The sequence below is a fragment of the Anguilla anguilla genome, chromosome 3 (assembly GCF_013347855.1).
Source record: "Anguilla anguilla isolate fAngAng1 chromosome 3, fAngAng1.pri, whole genome shotgun sequence".
Classification (NCBI taxonomy): Eukaryota; Metazoa; Chordata; class Actinopteri; order Anguilliformes; family Anguillidae; genus Anguilla; species Anguilla anguilla.
The window spans coordinates 51,899,257-51,918,178 of record NC_049203.1 but is presented as its reverse complement, the minus strand read 5'-3'; the positions used below and the strand labels follow the sequence as shown (position 1 = coordinate 51,918,178).

General features: G+C 38.2%; 1 protein-coding gene across 5 annotated transcripts in view; it reads left to right on the top strand.

Moving 5' to 3' along the window:
• pcdh11 (protocadherin 11) overlaps positions 1–18,922 on the top strand; it is a 256,944-nt gene that overhangs the window by 30,201 nt on the left and 207,821 nt on the right. Inside the window, exon 4 of one of the 5 annotated variants that reach the window (XM_035409668.1) lies at positions 6,588–8,593. The exons of the other annotated variants lie outside the window; for them this stretch is intronic. Coding sequence (XP_035265559.1) covers positions 6,588–6,671 — 84 coding nt within the window. The 3' untranslated portion in view covers positions 6,672–8,593. Of the gene's footprint in view, positions 1–6,587; positions 8,594–18,922 lie in introns of those variants that run through there. 5 annotated transcript variants of the gene reach the window in all.

Sequence of the window (18,922 nt, the reverse complement as noted above, 5' to 3'; positions counted from 1 at the left end):
TACTAATGCCTTGAAGTTAAGGGCTGAAAAACAGAGTACATTTATCCGAGGACACACTCCTGATCTTTGTTTCATCACCCACTTGGCACACAATGTGTTAGCACTACTGTGCATTTTCAGATGTCTTATATTAATATAGCCATTTGGATTTTCAGTTTTCATAGACCCTCCTCGAGCCATAGAAGTCCATTTTGCTTCCGAGCAAAGTGGCAGAAATCCAGCCTGAGGATGAACTCTTTGTCTCCTTCTGAACTCAGATAATCTCCAGTCCAGCGGCAGCTAAATTGCCTGCTTTTAAGATAGAGTGTCTCAGGGCTTCTTTCCAGTTCAGTATTAAATAAAGAAACCAACTCGCCTTTACAGGGCCCTACCAGAAAGTTCTGCCAACCTGCCTCACTGATTGTAATGCCCCATAGTATTTTATTTTGTATATATTTCAAGGAGGACTGCTAACTGATAACGGCTTCATTGTCACAAAAATCCCATTATATAAAAGTAAACCCTGAGCTATGAGAACAAACCTGCTGTATACCCTGGCCCTAATACTGTATGTGGTTTATTTTTTTAATACCTTCTCTTATTGGTTTAGTTCTCTGCCTAATCATAGTGCAGTTTCAAAAAAAAAAAAAGGCTATGTAGGCTTTACATGCGATTTTAAATTAGACCTGCCAAGATAGCATCAAAATTTATGCAGACCCCACCTTACTGGCCAGACACAGGAGAAATATTGGTTTCACACATGCAAAGCCACGTGTGTGTTCTGATGGAAAGAAAAGTGAGAGGGAGTTCAGTGTATTTATATGAGATATTTGAGCACTCTCCATCAATGTTTGTGGGCGACCTTGTGCTGAGAGAGACTGAATTACAGGTAACGCTGCATCTTACCCGCTCCTAGTGAAAGCCAGTAGAGGAGGCCACTCAAAGGGCTCTCTTTGGAATTCAAGGAGCATTCTGCTTATTTTGATCATTGCTAACGAGCCAATCAAAAAGTATTAATTCTACACAGTTTTGTTTAAGCTATGAATAGTAAAGAGCCTGATTTACTCATGTAAATGAATTGTACTATACATATAATGAACTGCATTTAATTCACTATTAATATGGCACAACTTTCTACATGGACACTAAACTACAGTGCTTCATTACTTTGTAATTATTGTTATCAACAAATGTATGATCAGATGAAATTTAAATATTATGCATATTTTGAAGGTAGGCTTTTCGTACGTATTTGCCCTAAAGTCTATTTATGGCAAGCAGCTTGCTACTATTGATTTAGCATCCACTCACAAAAACAAAAAAGAAGAAATCAGGTAGGGATATATTGCAACAAATAATTATTTAAATTAAGACATACGGACAGTAGCTGTGGCAATAGCAATATTTAAAGGGAGAAGACAGGTATGTAAACATGAGAGAAGAAAGAGATGGTTTTTCATTTAGGAAGTGTGAGCGTACAAGGGAACTGAATGTTGTAAAATGTGTTCAGGTTTTCTAAAAGCAAAAGCTTGTCAGAGACCTCAGGGATTCCATATTTATGGCCCTATACAGCTCTCAATGCTATAGGAGTCCATTTGGACCAGCAGCATAGATGTGTACCACGCGCTGCCCCGTTGGAGTGGAGTTTTACAATCATTTCACATAGGCCTGCTTCTTGCTTGATTGGGACTAAGTCCAGACTAACTCCCTGCCCAATTCAGTGCCTGTTGTTTCACTGCTGGGTTTTCTTTTCATAGTCATGGGTAGAAGTAATGTTCTCCCCTTAATAGTTGGACGTGTGGCAGGCTGATCAGGATGGAGGCAGCTGATCAGTATGCAAACTCGTGCTCTGAGTCTGTGAGTGTGTGTGTGCATGTGTGTGTGTGTGTGTGTGTGCTCCCATGCATGCATTGTGTGCATGTTGGACATCTTGTTTATTCTTCCTTATTTATACTCAGTTTGATAAACTCATGTCATAGCAGGAAGACGGCAGTAAATTAAGTAGTAGAAACACATTGTTTTTTTCTGTGGAACATTCTTCTTTGTCCTTTATCTTCTTTATTCCATTATAAATACAGCCACATACATTAGGGAAATCTATTGCTACAGCAATGAGCAATTGATAAAAAAATGTGCATCCATAGGTATGTGAAAACAGATGGGAGGAGTGAGCACTTTTGTGCCCATTTCCTGGACTGTGTCTTGGAACATTTGATGACTACCATGATATGTTGGATTGTGCTCCAGAAAAGCTAAATCTTTTCAAACTAAAAAATGCATGTTAGCTCTGACCAAATTTATTTTTTTTTAATTGAAAAGACATGGTATAAGCTGCTTTCTCTGTCCCATGTCTTTTAGAGGTCATCATATGAGCCACACTTACTCCCTCTTCTGGCATTTGGCATTGCATGTATCTATGTGTGTGTATATATACACCGATCAGCCACAACATTAAAACCACCTACCTAAAATTGTGTAGGTCCCCCTCGTGCCGCCAAAACAGCTCTGACCTGTTGAGGCATGGAATCCACCGCTGAAGGTGTCCTCTGGTATATTTGGATTTTTGTATATATTTGTATCTACTCTATATTTGTATCTGATATTTTGTATCTACTATAAATTTGTATTAGATTGTGTTACTTTGTTGTCTTTGATACTGCAACAGTGCAAATCCCCCCCCCCTGGGATCAATAAAGTACACTACTACTACTACTACTACTTATTACATTATTGGTTTTTATTACATAAAAAATATAAAATGGATTACATTATTTGGAGTTATTACACTATTGGTAGTTTATTACATTATTAGTTGCTACAGGGCTATAAAAAGCTAAGATATTGTTAGAGGGTGATTTATTTCCACATGATTTTAAAAACTCTCGACGGGTCAGAGCTGTTTTGGCGGCACGAGGGGGACCTACATAATATTAGGCAGGTGGTTTTAATGTTGTTGCTGGTCGGTGTATACATATATATATATATATATATATATATATATATATATACACACACTCATAAAAATACACACATAGACATATTTTTTCTTGATTTTTCTCTGTACTCCACAATCGTTTGAATATTCTCAGATTTTATTTAAGGGCATTTCGATACATTTTAGTTTCACCGTTTCAAAACTGCAGCACTTGTTATACATTGTCTCCTCATTTCAGGGCAGCATATTGTTTGGGACACATTAGTATGTTTAGCACTTTGTTACATATCCTTTGCATGCAATGACTCCTTGAAATCTGTGGCCCATAGACATCACCAGATGCTGAGTATCTTCTCTGGTGATGCTCTGCCAAGCCTGTACTGCAGCCATCTTCAACTCCTGCTTGTTTTGGGGGCTACTTGCCTTAATTTTTCACTTAAGACTATGCAACACATGCTTATCTGGATTCAGATTGGGTGAATGATTTGGCCAGTTTTTAACTTAGCAAAACTACTTAGTTTAGCAGTATATTTGCAATCATTTTCTTGCTATAGGATGAAGCGCCATCCAATGAATATGAAGGCATTTGATTGATTTTGAACAGATAAGATAAGCTGTGTGCCCAGGGGGTAATGTTACCTCACATTATAGACGATTCTGTGCTTCCCCAACAGTTTGGGGAAGGCCCTTTCGTTTTTCAGTGTGACAATGCCCCCGGGCACAGAGCAAGGTCCTTATAGAAATGGTTTTGTCAGGATGGTGTGGAAGAACTTGATTGGCCTGCACAGAGCTCTGACCTCAATCCCATCCAACACCTTTGGGATCAGTTGGAAAGCCAACTGCGAGCCTGCCAATTGGTGCCCAACCTCACTAATGCTCTTTGGGCTGACTGGAAGCAAATCCTTGCAGCAATGCTCCAATATCTAGTATAGAGCCTTCCCAGAAGAGTGGAGGTAGTTGTAGCAGCAAAGGATGGACCAACTCCATATTAATGCCCATAATTTTAGATGAGATGTTGGATGTCAGGTGGCCACATACTTTTGGCCATGTAGTGTATATAGTGCAGTATCAACTTCAATTTTAGGATATTTACGTTCTTATTCAGTGACCCATGTAAGAATTGTACACCTTATTATACACAGTCCCCTCATCTTTGGGGACCAAAAGTAATTGGACAGATTAACATAATCTGTATATATACAGTCACAATAAAGAGATTTATGAATCATTTGGAATTATCTGGATAGTTGCATTAATTACTCATTAAATGTTGTCTGATCTCCATCTATGTCACAATAATAGACTAACACAGTCTGCTTAAACTAAGACCAAACATTGTACTTCTTGTCAATACTGAATGCATCATTTAAACATTCATAATCTAGGTTGGAAAAAGTATGTGAACCTCTAGGCTAATGACTTCTCCAAAAGCTAGTCCAGTGTTCCAGTCAATGAGATAAGATTGGATGTGGGTTTTAGGTTCCCTGCCCTATAAATAAAGCGCACAAAGTTACCATTACTGAAAGAATCTGCTATTCTAATGAAATATCTGTTCATGTGAATCATACCCTGAACAAAATAATTTTCAGAGGAACTTAGAAGAAGAATTGTAGAGATGCATAAAGCTGGAAAAGGCTACAAAGGCATTTCTAAAGGTCTGGGTGCATCAATCCACAATAAGACAAGCTGTCTACAAATGGAGGATTTCAGTACTGTTGCCACTCTCCCTAGCACTGGAAAGCTTGCAAAGATCACAGCAAGAGCGCTGCATGCAAAGCTGAAGCAGGTCAAAAATAACCCTAGGGTAACAGTAAAAGACCTGAAGAAATCTCTTGAACTTGCTGAAGCCTCTATTCATGTGTCCACTATAAGAAAAACACTAAACAAGAATGGTATTTCTGGGAGGACACCACAGAGAAAACCACTGCTCTCTAAAAAAACATTGCTGCGTGTCTCAAGTTTGCAAAGGACCACCTGGATGTTCCACAGTGCTTCTGGGACAGGTGAGACAACAGTTGCACGCTGGGCAGAAATGAACTAGGGAAGGAAAAAGCACTGCTCACAAACACCAAAACCGCAGCCTAACTGTGAACCATGGTGGAGGGAGCATCATGGTTTGGGCTGCTTTGCTGCCTCACAGCATGAACAGGTTGCAATTCTTGAGGGAACAAAGATAAATTGTATCAAGAAATTTTACATGAGAATGCCAGGGTAGCAGTCCGTCAAATTAAGCTTATTAGAAGTTGGATAATTCCACAAGACAATGACTCAAAACATATGAGTAAATCAACAACAGAATGGTTTAAACATAAGGAAATTCATGTTTTGGAATGGCCAAGTCAGAGTCCAGACCTTAACCCAACTGCGTTGTTGTGGCATAACGATGGCTGTTCATACAAGAAAACCAAGAAATGTCAATGAACTGAAGCAGTTTTGTAGAGAGCAATTCTCTAAAATTCCTCCTAACCATTGTGGAAGTCATTGCTGCTAAAAGGTACTACAACTATGAATATTTAGACAATGTGTTCAATAGAGAAATTAAAAATCCAATTGATTGTTATTAGTTTAAGCAGAATGTGCTTGTATGTTATTGTGACTTAAATGAAGATCAGACCAAATTGAATGAGTAATTAATACATGGATCCATGTAATTCCAAAGGGTTCACAAACATTTTGTTGCAACTGTATATATATATATATATATATATATATATATATGATTAATTTATTTGTTTCAAATAAAAATAAAATTCAGATTAAATTAAAATGTATAAAATTCTTAAGCTTTGTGCATTTATAAAATGTAGAGCAGTAGATGCCTATTTTATTCAGATCTGTCCTAGATAGCTTTGCAAGTACTCAGCTGCAGTATTGTATTTATTTTTTTTATTTTTTGCGAGAAAAGAGGAAAACATAGAAACGGCAATATGTGTGCTTGAGTGCACAGGATGAAATCACAGCAAGTGTTGGTGCGAGTGCCTAGAATTCAAAGTCAGCCTCTATTATGAATCTCATTAAGAATCTAGCAGATATGCAAATTCATGGCTGGACGGAACACAACTTTAGAGTACAAGAACCCTCTGTATGTTTTCAAAGCATTGGCATTAATTTCCCCTCGGGCCTTCTAGATACGTAGCTTTTTTAGCTGTCTTGGACATGCAATTAAGCACACTGTTTGTTTTCTGATGCTACGCTTTAGGGTTCTCCTTTATTTTATTTTGAGACAATTTTCAGGAAACCATATCTGCTTTATTATGGAAAATCGCAAAATTTCTCAGTTTGCAATTATTTGATTTATACAGGGGCACCAGATTAAGTCACATTTTTCAGAGCAAAAGGTGGGTTGTGCAATAGCGTGGTGGATGCAAGACAGAAATTGGAGCACAAAGCAGTAGGATAAGTCTGCATGCTGTCAAACGTAAAAATGTGCAAGCCTAGCACGCATACAGCCTTCTTCAAGGAAACCTGACAAACGAAGTCACCCATATAGAATCAGAGTGCCTTGAAGAATGCTCTATTCCTTCTCTGTTTATGTATCTCTAGAGATTTGTTTTCACTGATATGATTATTTTTTACAGTAGAGAATACACACTCTGCAGCTTAGCAACTACCCAGAGCTCGGTGATAATGTAACCACAATCTCCCTATATCTGTCTGTCTCTCTATATTACAGGAGACGGCACTGAAACCACCACTCTATGGCACACTGTGTGGCACAGGTACAGCTCGCTCCCACAGGATAAAAATCAATCTCTAGCTGCCAATACCTAGAGAGGGAGGAGGTCAAAGACTGAAGAGGTGAAACACACACTATACAGGTTCTGCAGCCTCAGACAAGACCTAGAGAGGATCCCCCCTTTTTTTGAAACAAAAGAAAAATAAGAAAAATACCTGAAACAAACATGTCTTGCTGCCTACTTGAAGCTTTTCAAAACTCTTATTGTGAATTCATAGGGGTCTTGAATAGCCCTGTTCAGCTTCCCCTATGCCTCGCTTTCCTGCGCCATATCAGTTGGCACAGGAGAAAAAATAGCCGTTTTGACCAGTGTTCACACCCAGTACAAATCAAACATTACAACCACAATGATGTAAAGATTGTTTATATGTATGTACATATGTTTGTATGTATGTATATTTACCACAGTCATAGTTGAAAACTTGTCTCTCTACCCATGGGTTTTGCTTTTTAACTTTGACCTCTTCACCTGCCTTATAGACACTTTGTTTTTGTTTTTTCACCTGTCCATTCCCATGGGACTGGCACTCTAACTCTTGGATCACATGAACACATGACCAATGATGTCACACATGGCCCACATGACTGCTCTGTCTGTATGTGTAGCCCCACTCTCACTATTGGTGACACTGTTCTAGTCCTAGTGGATGGTGCGGTTAGCATTAGTATGCATAGCTTTCATTAGGAAGTAGCAACTGACTACATTAACCTAACTGCTGTGCCACTGGTGGTCAGGGAAGTCTGGTGGGGACTCACAGGGATGAAAGAAGTTGTAATGCTTTGAGCTAAGCCATGTTTTGAAGGCTTCACTGCAGGCTTGACTCGGAAAACAACGGATGTCAATATATGACAGTAGAGCAGGTTTCCTAGTTCTATGTCTTCACAGTATCAAGAAGGTGCTTCTTGTACATGTGATGTAGACAGCCGCCAGTCCAATTGCCAAAAATAATCTAATTCAATCAGCGTGATGTTTTTAATGATATTCAAGATCAAGGCATTCATTCTGAATGGAAAACCTCAGGCGGTCTGTAATGAGATGCTGTATGACTCAAGCATAAGGGCCTGGTTGTGTGCACTTATTTACTCATTTATTTATATTGATGTATTATTTATTCATTTTAAGTAAAGATTTTCAAATGATATATTGAGCACCAAAAAATAAAATAGGCACCCAGGCTCCATATGACAGCAATAAGTTGTGTTGGTGAGGATTCATTATCAAAAATATAGACCAGGTACACTTATAAACTTAAGCTTTCATTTTGAGTTTGAGATTTGTGCTTTTATGAATAAAATAATGAAATTATTTACGTACATAAATACAATATATTTTATGTATATAAAGGCTATCTTTACACATCAGAGAAACACACAATCATATGCTACTTTTGAGACACCAAACCTCATGGAGTGACAGAATTGATTAGTGCACATGTAACTAAATATGCTTGATTTAATGGGGCCACATTATTGTACAATCAGTAATCAGTTTATCGTGGCCTACAGACTGCTTTGGTAGAATGGCTCTCTGCATCAGTACAATGGCTTCTTGTGAAGTGAAATAGATTTAGGGAGAATGGTCTGTATGTTTCCTCTAAGTAGGGTTTCAGCTGTATGGCTTTTGCATAGGAGTAACTATGTGTGTCCTGTCAGGGCACTTCACTGTAAATTACATCATGGGATTTGCCTGATATTGTGGAGAAAAAAAAAACCCAATGAGAGCTTTTTTTTGTTTCCTTTTATTTTCATTGTTGTTGTTGTTGCATAAGGGAGAGGAAGGAAGGATCCTCACCCAGGTTTCATGTGAAGTAAAATATGCACCTTAAACAATCTTTGTATATGACTTTGATTTGCCAGTGTGTGAAGAAAACATGAAATGTGCTTAAAATGTTTTGTTTATGTATGTTTGGGCTTACAAATTTATTAAAGTCTTTTGCATTGTATAATACATTCCCATGAGTCTTTCTTTATGACTCACTGATAGTTCTTAAGTACACCCCATATCCATGCACATTCAATCATATCAGTCAAATTAACCTTTAACCAATGAAAATGTGCTCTGCTCTGTAAAATGTTTACCCATGGTCTGTTTTTTTTATAAGAGCCACAAGGGTTAACAGTACCTGCGTAATGCTCATTCACAATCTTGAGATTTAAATATAAAAAAAGTACTGCATGGCCAACTATGAGTCATACTCTCTCTCCCTTTGCAGTGTAACCTCAACAGTATATTGGAAATGTAGCATGTTGACCTGGCTAAATAAAGGAAAATAAATGAATTGACTGAATTTGAAGTGAATATATTGTCCCAAATTTAAAGTAAAGGCAACAATTTAATATAATAATAATAATAATAATAATAATAATAATAATAATAACAATAATATATTTCAACAGCAGTTATATTTTATGGCTTGTTTGATTCATTATTGTATACAAGGCCTTTGGTCATTTAAAAATCTTTCCCTTGTGACACTCTACCCTTCAAGACAATGCAGTGGTTATTACCTCTACTGATTCTCCATTGCTTGATTATCTGTACTGATTCTGCTCAGGATCTCTGTGACTTCACAGAGAAAATGGCCAATTGTTATTTTTTTTGGGACAAATATTTTCTCTCCTCTAAAACTGTGGCTCACCAGTTATTACATTTTAATGTTTATGAAGATCAGTCAGACTCCTGCTATTTGCCTAAATATGATGTATGCTTTACAGTTCTTATTATCACAGTAATTATTATATATTAATCTAATAATTAATATTAATTATATATTACTATCATTATAATAATTTTTAGGTCAAAATTGAGTTCTGATTGCATTGAATACTTTATGTTTAGCCAATACTCTGTTTTAATATATTTTTGGAAGTTTTCTGTTAGAATTGCTTTCTTACATAATAATAATAATAATAATAATAATAATAATAATAATAATAATAAATTACATGGTCACTATCATCTATGTCTAACCCATCTTTTTCAACTTTGATCACAATTACGCGAAATATTGAGAGCATACCTTCTCACACAAGCCTAAAATGAGTGATTAGCACTGTGTTACAACTTCAAAAATAAGAAGACCTTGTGAAGGAGATACTTGAAAACAACTAAATTGTTCTTTATTCTGTAATATAAAAGCAAACGTTCCAAAAGTGCACATGAAAGGGAAATAATCTGAGAGCAGGAATGGAAATAATTTAATGACTTATCAAAGTTCCTCAAGATTTCTACACTGGAGTGCTAATCATTTCCCTTGAGGAAAGGATGTCCTTGGTGATTAGAAAGTACAGAGCACAGCACTACTGAGCACACACGGAGGGAGAGCAAATGTCAGACTTCTATACATAGCTTTATGCAAACCTGAAATTCACAAAGATGGTAATTTCTTCTCTTTTGAAACATTCAGACGGCACTGAGTTTATTCCAGCTTGTTGTTTTCAACCAAGAAAATGGATGGTGTGTAATGTTCTCTCAAACCCCCGTAGATTATTTCTTCTGTGTATGTGCAGGAGCTCTGCTTCTCCAAATGTGATATTCTCCGATTCTCCTTGTGGTGTGATTGTTTTGCTGGAGGAGCATGCCATTACCTGGAGGTCTTCAGAGCGACTGTGTTTCTGAGAGTAATGTGTCCGAAGACGCCATCGAAATGCAAGGACAAGGTTTAGTCTGGCATTCTTTCAGTCCGATGAAATCAGGTAGAAGAAACATGCCAGATTGGATTTCTCCAGGGTGTCAGGGATACCAGGGAAATTTATGGGGTGTTCATTACAAATATGTAGCTATTATAATTTTGAGCACAGGTCGCTGAGCATGTGTTGATGATATACATCTGTCGTCCTGCTATGAGTGTAAATTTTCACTGGTTTTCATCCGATATAGGATGACATTCAAAGGTCGTCTGCTGGTGGTTTTGTGCCATGGATAGGGAGTTGGGGGTAGTGGAGTGTGATTGGGAGTAGGGATGGTGTGAGGGTGAAAGTACATTTTTGAATCTTGTGTTCATGACATTTTTATCCATAATTTATGAGACACAAGCATATAGGTTTCCAGCCCATAGAGGTGGCCATATATTATTTATTCATATCTGTTTAATTACATACACTGCATTGATCTGTCTGCTCATCTATCAAGAAATTGATGAAAAAATCTTAGTAACATATGATTTTTGTACCAGATGACCACATTGATGTGAACACACACACGCGTGCACACACACACACACGCACGCACACACACACACACACACAAACATTTTTCTTTTTTTCATATCATACCCTTACTGTATACTCTTAACAACTATCAATAAGATCCTGTGGACAATTTCTATTGGAAAGAAAAATAAGTAGAAAAGGTTGTTTGTCATTAGTTCTGGGCGAGGATCTTCTTGCAGAGCTTGTTAATAATAGCATAATGCATATTCATGAGTTCCTTTCTCTGAACACGTTTCTCATATTAGGGAACTAATGTAACAGTGGGAGTGAAAAAGAAAATGTATTACGCATGCTGGCATATTCCATCGGTGAAAATGCACTTTAATTAAAACCAAGAGCCATTAACCTGTAATAACCCACATGCAGCTGCAGTAATATAAAATCTGTGCTTATAATATTTGATGTGACTTGACAGTTTTTCTTTCTTTTTTTCCCAAATTCACTCACATTCATTCATTTACTGTTTGTTAATCTGGATTTTTTTGTGCTGAATGCTTAACAGTGTGATGCATTCAAACATGTTGGGACACTATAAGCTTGTCAAAACAATATTACCAGTAGACAATAATCAGTTTGGTTTTATTGTATTAAGATGCATGCTAGCTGGTGCCATTTGTCTACACATCCATTTAGTTACAGTGAATAGATTTGTTATTTTACGCTCATCACAGATGCTATTTTACCAAATGTAAATCATCTCATAATTGGATAAAACTAATTTTTATGCCAAGCCCATTAAACGCAGGTGAATTAATGGTTATCATAATGGAAGGACCTATATAAGATGACTTCATTTTTATGAGACGTTACGTCGCAGATGTCTAAGAGCAAATTTTAAAAAGTGAAACAGTCAGAAACACATAACACATTCCACATAATATGTTTTTTTTTTTAAGGTAGGCAAGGCAAGGCCAGTTTATTTATATAGCACCTTCCAAACACAGTGGCAATTCAAAGTGCCAGGTAATTGATTTTAGCATTTTTAGCTACTTGGCTCTAAAAGTAACTCCCAGTAACTTGCATTCATTTCAAGGAGTGATTCATTGGCAGATTGACAGTTGGATTGAATTATTGTAGCTCATCTGTGGAAAATTGCGTTGAATGGGTCAACGGTGCTTACAGTTCACACTGAGTGCCCTCACGAGCCCCATCACTCTGTCATTACAAGGGTAGGCTGTTTGCATCGGTGCCCCTACGTTCTAGAGTATCCCAGGTCACACACAGATAAGTTGAGTGTTTCAAAACTGAGGTCAGGGATGGAGTGGCCTGGTCCTGAAGCCCACTGTTGGTCCGCACGGTACAGTATGTTTTGTGTGTGTGTGTGTGTGTGTGTGTGTGTGTGTGCTCTGTGCCGTGGTGCAGGAAACAGGAAGATGCTGTCTTGCTGCTGCTTACACTCACAGCACAGCTCCACACAGTCGCTGCCAAAGTGAATAATTCAATCATCCCCTTTGCTGCTGCGATTCTCCTTTGTGTGTGTACATCCTACCATGGTAATCAAATTGGTAAAAATCTAGCAAAGGGTTTGCTGTGACACTGAGTTCACCCAGAGGACCGGGGGCTTTATTTTTTAAGGACAGATGAAGCAATTGTCTTTCAAGACAGAACACTTCTAACCTCTGCTCCATGTCTGAATAAGACCTTAATAAAAAATGAGGTTTATATTTTACATTATATTTTACATTATATATAGTGTGAGAACCATTCATTTGGAAAACTATGATTTTGAGGTAGTTTGCATATTATGCTACATACAATTATGTCCTTGTGAAAGCAGGATTTTGTGATTTACTGATCATTTTGATGGTGTCGGTGTATCAAAATGCCAACAATATTTGAAAAAAGAGAGGTCAAATCATTTTCAGCTGTCAGACTAGGCAGATAGATAAGATCATAAAAGTACAACAACAAAAAAAAGATAAAGCAAACATTTTTATTGTAATTCTGTTCTCATGAGCTCAAATTCTACTTTCCAGTAAGCTGTAAAGCAGTAACTGGTATTTCTAAATGTACAGTTTTACTGATCTCATAGCTACACATATTTATGGTTTTGTTTTTATTTTATTGTTTCCTTTTGACTCCAATACATAATGAAGTAAAAGTCCGAAACATTGCATTGCATCTCAGTTGGAGGTACCACAAATGTTCAAACAACTTTTTTTCAGCAGCAGGATTAATGATATTATAAATTGTTTTTGAACCTCTTCCTCTGTCCTCTGAACCACTGTCTTTAAATTACTATTTTTAAAAAAATGTTTCCCTTTGTGGATTAAATACACCGAAAGTGAAACTGAACAAAAATTTTTGATTGACACGAATGGTCTTATGGAAGAAACAAACAAATATTGGTTAGGAAACCACACTTTAATGTACCGATAATAATTTCCATTCTCTGTCTTGAGTTTTCTTTGAGAGAGTGCTGGCCTTAACCAATAGACCTCTGGCACATGACTGTTTTATGGTCATGACCATCTGGGACAAGGGGAACTACAGAACCAGGTTAGCTTTTAAACATAGAGAACATTGCGTGCTTTTTCTCCCTGCCTCATTTTACCCTTGATCAAGCAGAAACCCTTGAGTTGGTCAGCACTCTGTCATGCGATAGGCTGATTGAGGGAGTTTTCGCTCTGGCTCAGTTTTCCCATAGGTCAATTGGCTTCACATCATAACGCTGAGGCCCCTGCTCCAAACCACTGAGTTCTCGGTGATGCAGGCACCAACTGGCAGCCTTTTGGTTCAATGTCTCCTTTCCCATTGTCCTTTAATGTGGCAATTGTGTGACCTTGACACACCCAGTGGCCCTAAAACAGCAGAGCATACCGACAAGGCTCATTAATAAAAAATGTTACCTTTGGTTTGGATGCATTCTGGTCTGTGTGAAGTTCTCACAGATATTTGCCTGTTCTGGGATATGCAGCACAGTGGGTTGCACTGGTTGATTCGATGAAAAAAGTAAAAAGTAAAGGTCAGAAGCAACAAAAATAAATAAAATAAGAAACAAAAACAAAAAGTTTTTTACCACGTTTATTCGGAACGTGGCCCTGTTGCCCGGAGGATACTTTGATCTGACATTCAAGGGAACACAAGCAGCCTGGATGTTTGTGAGCACTGGATGGGATTTGGATGATGAAAAGCCGGGGAAGCAGGAGGAAGCCGAGCTGAAGCACGGCGACTTAGAGATGGAGCTGAGAGCCATGTCTGCTGCCGTCCTAATCCCAGTAATCCCATACAGAACTCTTGATTTGCTTTTGCAAAAGAGATTGGAAGACGATAAGATCCCTGGCCCATCTTGGAATAGCTGGTAATCTGGTTTGGATCGGGGACTCTGGGGTATTTATACTATCCTGACATTTGTAGAAGCAGATGGTGGGATAGGGAGGGGGTGGGTGTGGGCCCGTCCAAACTTCTCAATTTATGTACAAGAAAAAAAAAAGAACAGTGGGTGATAATCAATGTTGTTTATTTTGCTGCTTGACTTCTTATGTACTTTCAGCCAGATTATAGGCTTTCCTGAGGATAATCGGAGACGGCAGACAATTGCCTTTTTTTCATCCTGCAGCTATCCCCTGTGAACACGTAAAGAGGGCGGTTTAGAGAGGATGTCGGCCTCTAATGCCTGATTAGTCCCGTTCCAGAGCCAGCTAAAATTAAACGGGCAGGGTGCTAATCACCGCGCTTCAGGCACCCCCTGCCCTGCTCCTTCGAGGAGCAAGTGTCCCGTGAGAGCTCTGAGTCCCGTCGAGGATCCATTACAAAACTGTCCCATAAAAGAGCCGTCCGCTCAAGGGACAAGTGATCTGACCATGCACGGATTTCCTTCTCTTTTTATATTTTTTTCCTCAGTTTCCTATTGCAATGTGTCCCCCATTGAGATGGTCATGGGCACGCCATACATGCAACAGTGCCACTTGTTTCCTATGGTGTGAATGCTTGGTGGAGACATCATTACTGCCCTTTCTCTAATGTCATGCATTATTTCATGGAAATAGCCATGAAATACCCATGGGAACCAAGTAATGGTATCTTGATGTTATATTGCATATCCAAGAGCACATTTAAGTGAATTAAGATTTTCCAACCCAGTAGTATTGTATATTGCCACTGTTACAGTGCACAGCAGAGCTTCTACCACACACTGATACTGTATAAACATGATGGCACGCAGCCTAAAGCACGCCTCCTCCTCCTTCCCTGCCACCACCTCACTAACCTAATGCTGCTGGCAATCTCTACAGTCAGAAGCAGACCTCTGCAACAAAGGCATTTTTCTCTAATTAGTTTGGTGCATTGAGTAATTTGATTTTGCATGGCAACTATGTTGGCAGTATTCTACATATTTCCTTATTGTGTCATCCTACTCAAATACATCACATAATGGTACCATACCTAAACATATTGGAAAAAATACGAGACAGCGTTTTACTGTTGTAGCACAATGGAGCTTGTACATTGGAATCATGCATTGTGAACATGTTGCCAATGGCTGCATTCCAAGAGTTTATTTTTACCTGCTTAGACAGCGAATTACAGTTTATTTTTAATAATTAGATTATTTCTGCAAGTTTTTTTAATCCAAAAATATAGATTTCAAAAAACCATACCTTTGTTTTTGTTTTTTGAAAAAGATTTGTCATTGATGTTTACCAAAAATAAACAAGTAGAAATATTTAGATGTATACTAGTCTTTTATCATATACCTGTTTTATTATTAAAATTGTTGGTAAACTTCTAGGACCCATGTGTAGTATTTGTTATTTACTTGTTTCATTTTGTTTGGTTGCTGGGCTCTATGTATGTACATGTTTCATAGTTGAATATGGAAAATCCCTAATTATTTCTATATTTTTTCTGCAATTAAAAAAATGATCTCCTTACTTCCTTTCCTTGCGTCCTTTTTAAGCTCCTAGGTCCACAAATCGGAGGACGCAAGGAAAGCAAGCAAATAAGGGTGAAGCCACACATCCTCCAATGAGAAGATAATTTTATTTATTTTCAATGAACAATGGTTCTTCGCATCTGCAAGGCATGCTGGGATACCTGGTGATGCAAGCCGGTGGAGTGGCCGGAAGGATGGGGAACATGGTGCAATAGGCACACATACTCCGATGAGTTCACCTGGCATTGCTCTCGCCTCCCACAGTCTGCTGCTTGTGGCCATGTTTTCTATTTTTAAAACAGTGTTTCTTAAATGCATATCGATTGCATATTTCAGAAATCCCCACACAGCAATAATTAATGAGTCCTCCATAACAGAACTATGGGGAATGGAGAAATAAAATTTGAAATCGGAGACAGTTTACGATCTTTAATCTGATTGGTTAGCGCACCATGTTCTCTGTCCTTCTGGTCGCTCTGCCAGCCCACCTCACATTTCCAGCTATCCCAGCATACCTTGCGGATGCAAAAAATCAGCTCCCAGGCGATTACGACATCACCCTTCGTTGGAGGATGTTTCAAGCATCAGTATGAAGCCATGTCAATTGCAGAAAAAATACTTCCGCATAGGATGCACTCATGTTTTCTTGCTCCAGCATCCTTTGGGAGACTACTAGCTATTGACTCCTAGCTACTTCAAGGGCATTTAATGGGTTGCAATGTACTTGAAGATGGTGGAACTCGATTGATTACCCGGGTCAGGCAAGGACTGAGGGGGCAACGACGAATAAAATAAGCGATTGGAATGAGGCCCACACGTCAATTTCGCATATTTTTGACCTGTTTGGCCTACCATACTGGGAAAGGATGCAAGGAAAGGAAGCAGGAATGGATGAAATAAGTGACTGGAATTAGCCCAATGTCTTGTCATTTGCCTCAGTCAGGCATAGACTGCTTTACACGTTGTAGGCATGTAAATGCATCTGTTAATTTAAAAAAGCTGTGGTATCAGAGAATTGACAAGAAAAAATAAATCCATGTCTAAATATTCCGGAAGCTTATATTATCCATTTGGACCTAAGTTGTACAAAACAACAAATCAAGTAAATTTAAATCTGATAACTGTAGTTTCCCTTTGAACGTTCAATAAATCTGGGGAAACTAATTCTTGAAAGTCACCCAATGAAAAGCCCGTTCACCTGTTTGTTTAACACAGTTTGAGAATATTGCCAGGACTTTTAAAGCTCTTCGAAAAAGTCTTATTTATAGCTCAAACACAGAGCAATGATCTAATAAACTATAAATCTATGTAAATTCATTGAGCCAAGAAGCAGTTTTAATCAGCTGAACTCAGCTTGACAGGCAGCAAAGATATCATCAAGCTTGTGGTCTAGAGGCTTCACAGCATACTGTTGTGAGAATATGAGGGGAGAACAGATGTACTTTTCAAGTACATACAGAAACCACCCAAGAGATGTCAAAATTCTAGACACAGAATTATCAAAGTATTTGTACGTGTGTAAAATAATTAGGTTGGATGCATATCTGTGAATTTTGTGCATTGAGGGTAGATACGTGCACAGTAGGTCATAATATATAGCACACAAGACTTATGCTGGAATTAGAAAATGTTCTAAAAGAGTCTCCTTTGGCTGACCTGTTCTTCAACCCAAAATGGATTGCATTATCTCCCCTTAAGAATCTGGCCACGTATTTTTGAGAAACAGTTTTACTTTGAAGATGTCTTAATGGAAATCGGTCCTGACTACACCTTGGTTTGCCTGTGGAAGACAATGCATTAGCTGTGGCATGATTCCCGGAGGTGGCAAAACCCAAACAGCCCTTGCTGAGACAAAACCCCATCAGTGTCAACAGCCCGACAGATCACTACATAACCCCTCGAAAGGCTAGAGTGACACTGCAGGTGATGGGTACAGTATTTTTATAATAATAATAATAATAATGTGTGTGTGTATTGTAAGCTCCATAACATTTGGGACAAAGTAATATTTTCCTTGATTTGACTCTGTACACCTTAATTTTAGATTTCTTATGAAACAATTCATAACACTTTTTATACATAACCCCACCATTTCATGGCACCATAATGTTTGGGACAAATGTAGAGGTTAAATATGATTATTATGGTAAAATAAATAAAAAATTTTCAACTTCAAATTAATTAGGAAGATGTCTGCAATGCTCTAGGAACTTCCAAAAACCAATCCTGTACACATTTATGGCTAAAACACTTATGATCCTATCGCCAAGGGGTTTTAAACTAAAATATTTTGAAACCCCTGGTAGTGTGGATTTGATGGTCTTAAGGAGCTGAAATGGTTTTCGAAATGTGTTTTAGCACTAATGTGTATGAGGCCTAAGAGGGCTTTCAGTATCTAGTCTTGATTGCCTTTGGAGTCTGTTATTGGAGTCTGTCAGCATAAGGACCAGGGTTGAGCCAGTGCAAGTTAAGGAAGCCATTATGAGGCTGAGAAATAGTTTAAAACCTGTCAGAAACATAGGCCAAACCATAGGCTTACCAAAATCCACAGTTTGGAACAACATTAAAAAGAAATGAAAAGGTTTTTTTTTTTAGAATTGAGCATATTTTTCGGTCATCCACTACTGTGGTCTTCCATGGTCTAAGAGGTTGTTTACTATTGCTGAGCTCACCAGTGCATTCTTGCTTCTGAACAATGTATGAAACAGTTGATTTTGATTTTGACCTGATGCTTTGGCTCTGATGGACATATTTGATTTTTCAGCCTCATGATGGCCTGGTTTACTGGCATTGACATTTATTTGGTTCTCATTTCGAGAAACAACGGCAGCAGACCCCAATTGTAAATGCCACACCTACATTCAACTCTAGACCTTTTGCTAGCTTTCTTGTACATGAACACCCTGGACAAAGCCGGTGATGCGTTTTAAGGCAGTTGATCAGACACACGCAAATTATTAGGTCATATTGATGTACTCTGCTGTCATGGCCATGCTGTTCAGTTGGCTGGATGTTGATTATCTGGTGATATGTATTCACCTCAGGTGTGGGCTGCGAGAATTATTGCCTCTTACAAGCACGTCACCACCTGATTCTGGCACCGTCGAATTAGCATTTTTCAAAAAGAGCTGCCATTCGTTGGTGTGAAGCAGGTTTGGCAGTGAATACAACGGTGATCCAAAAT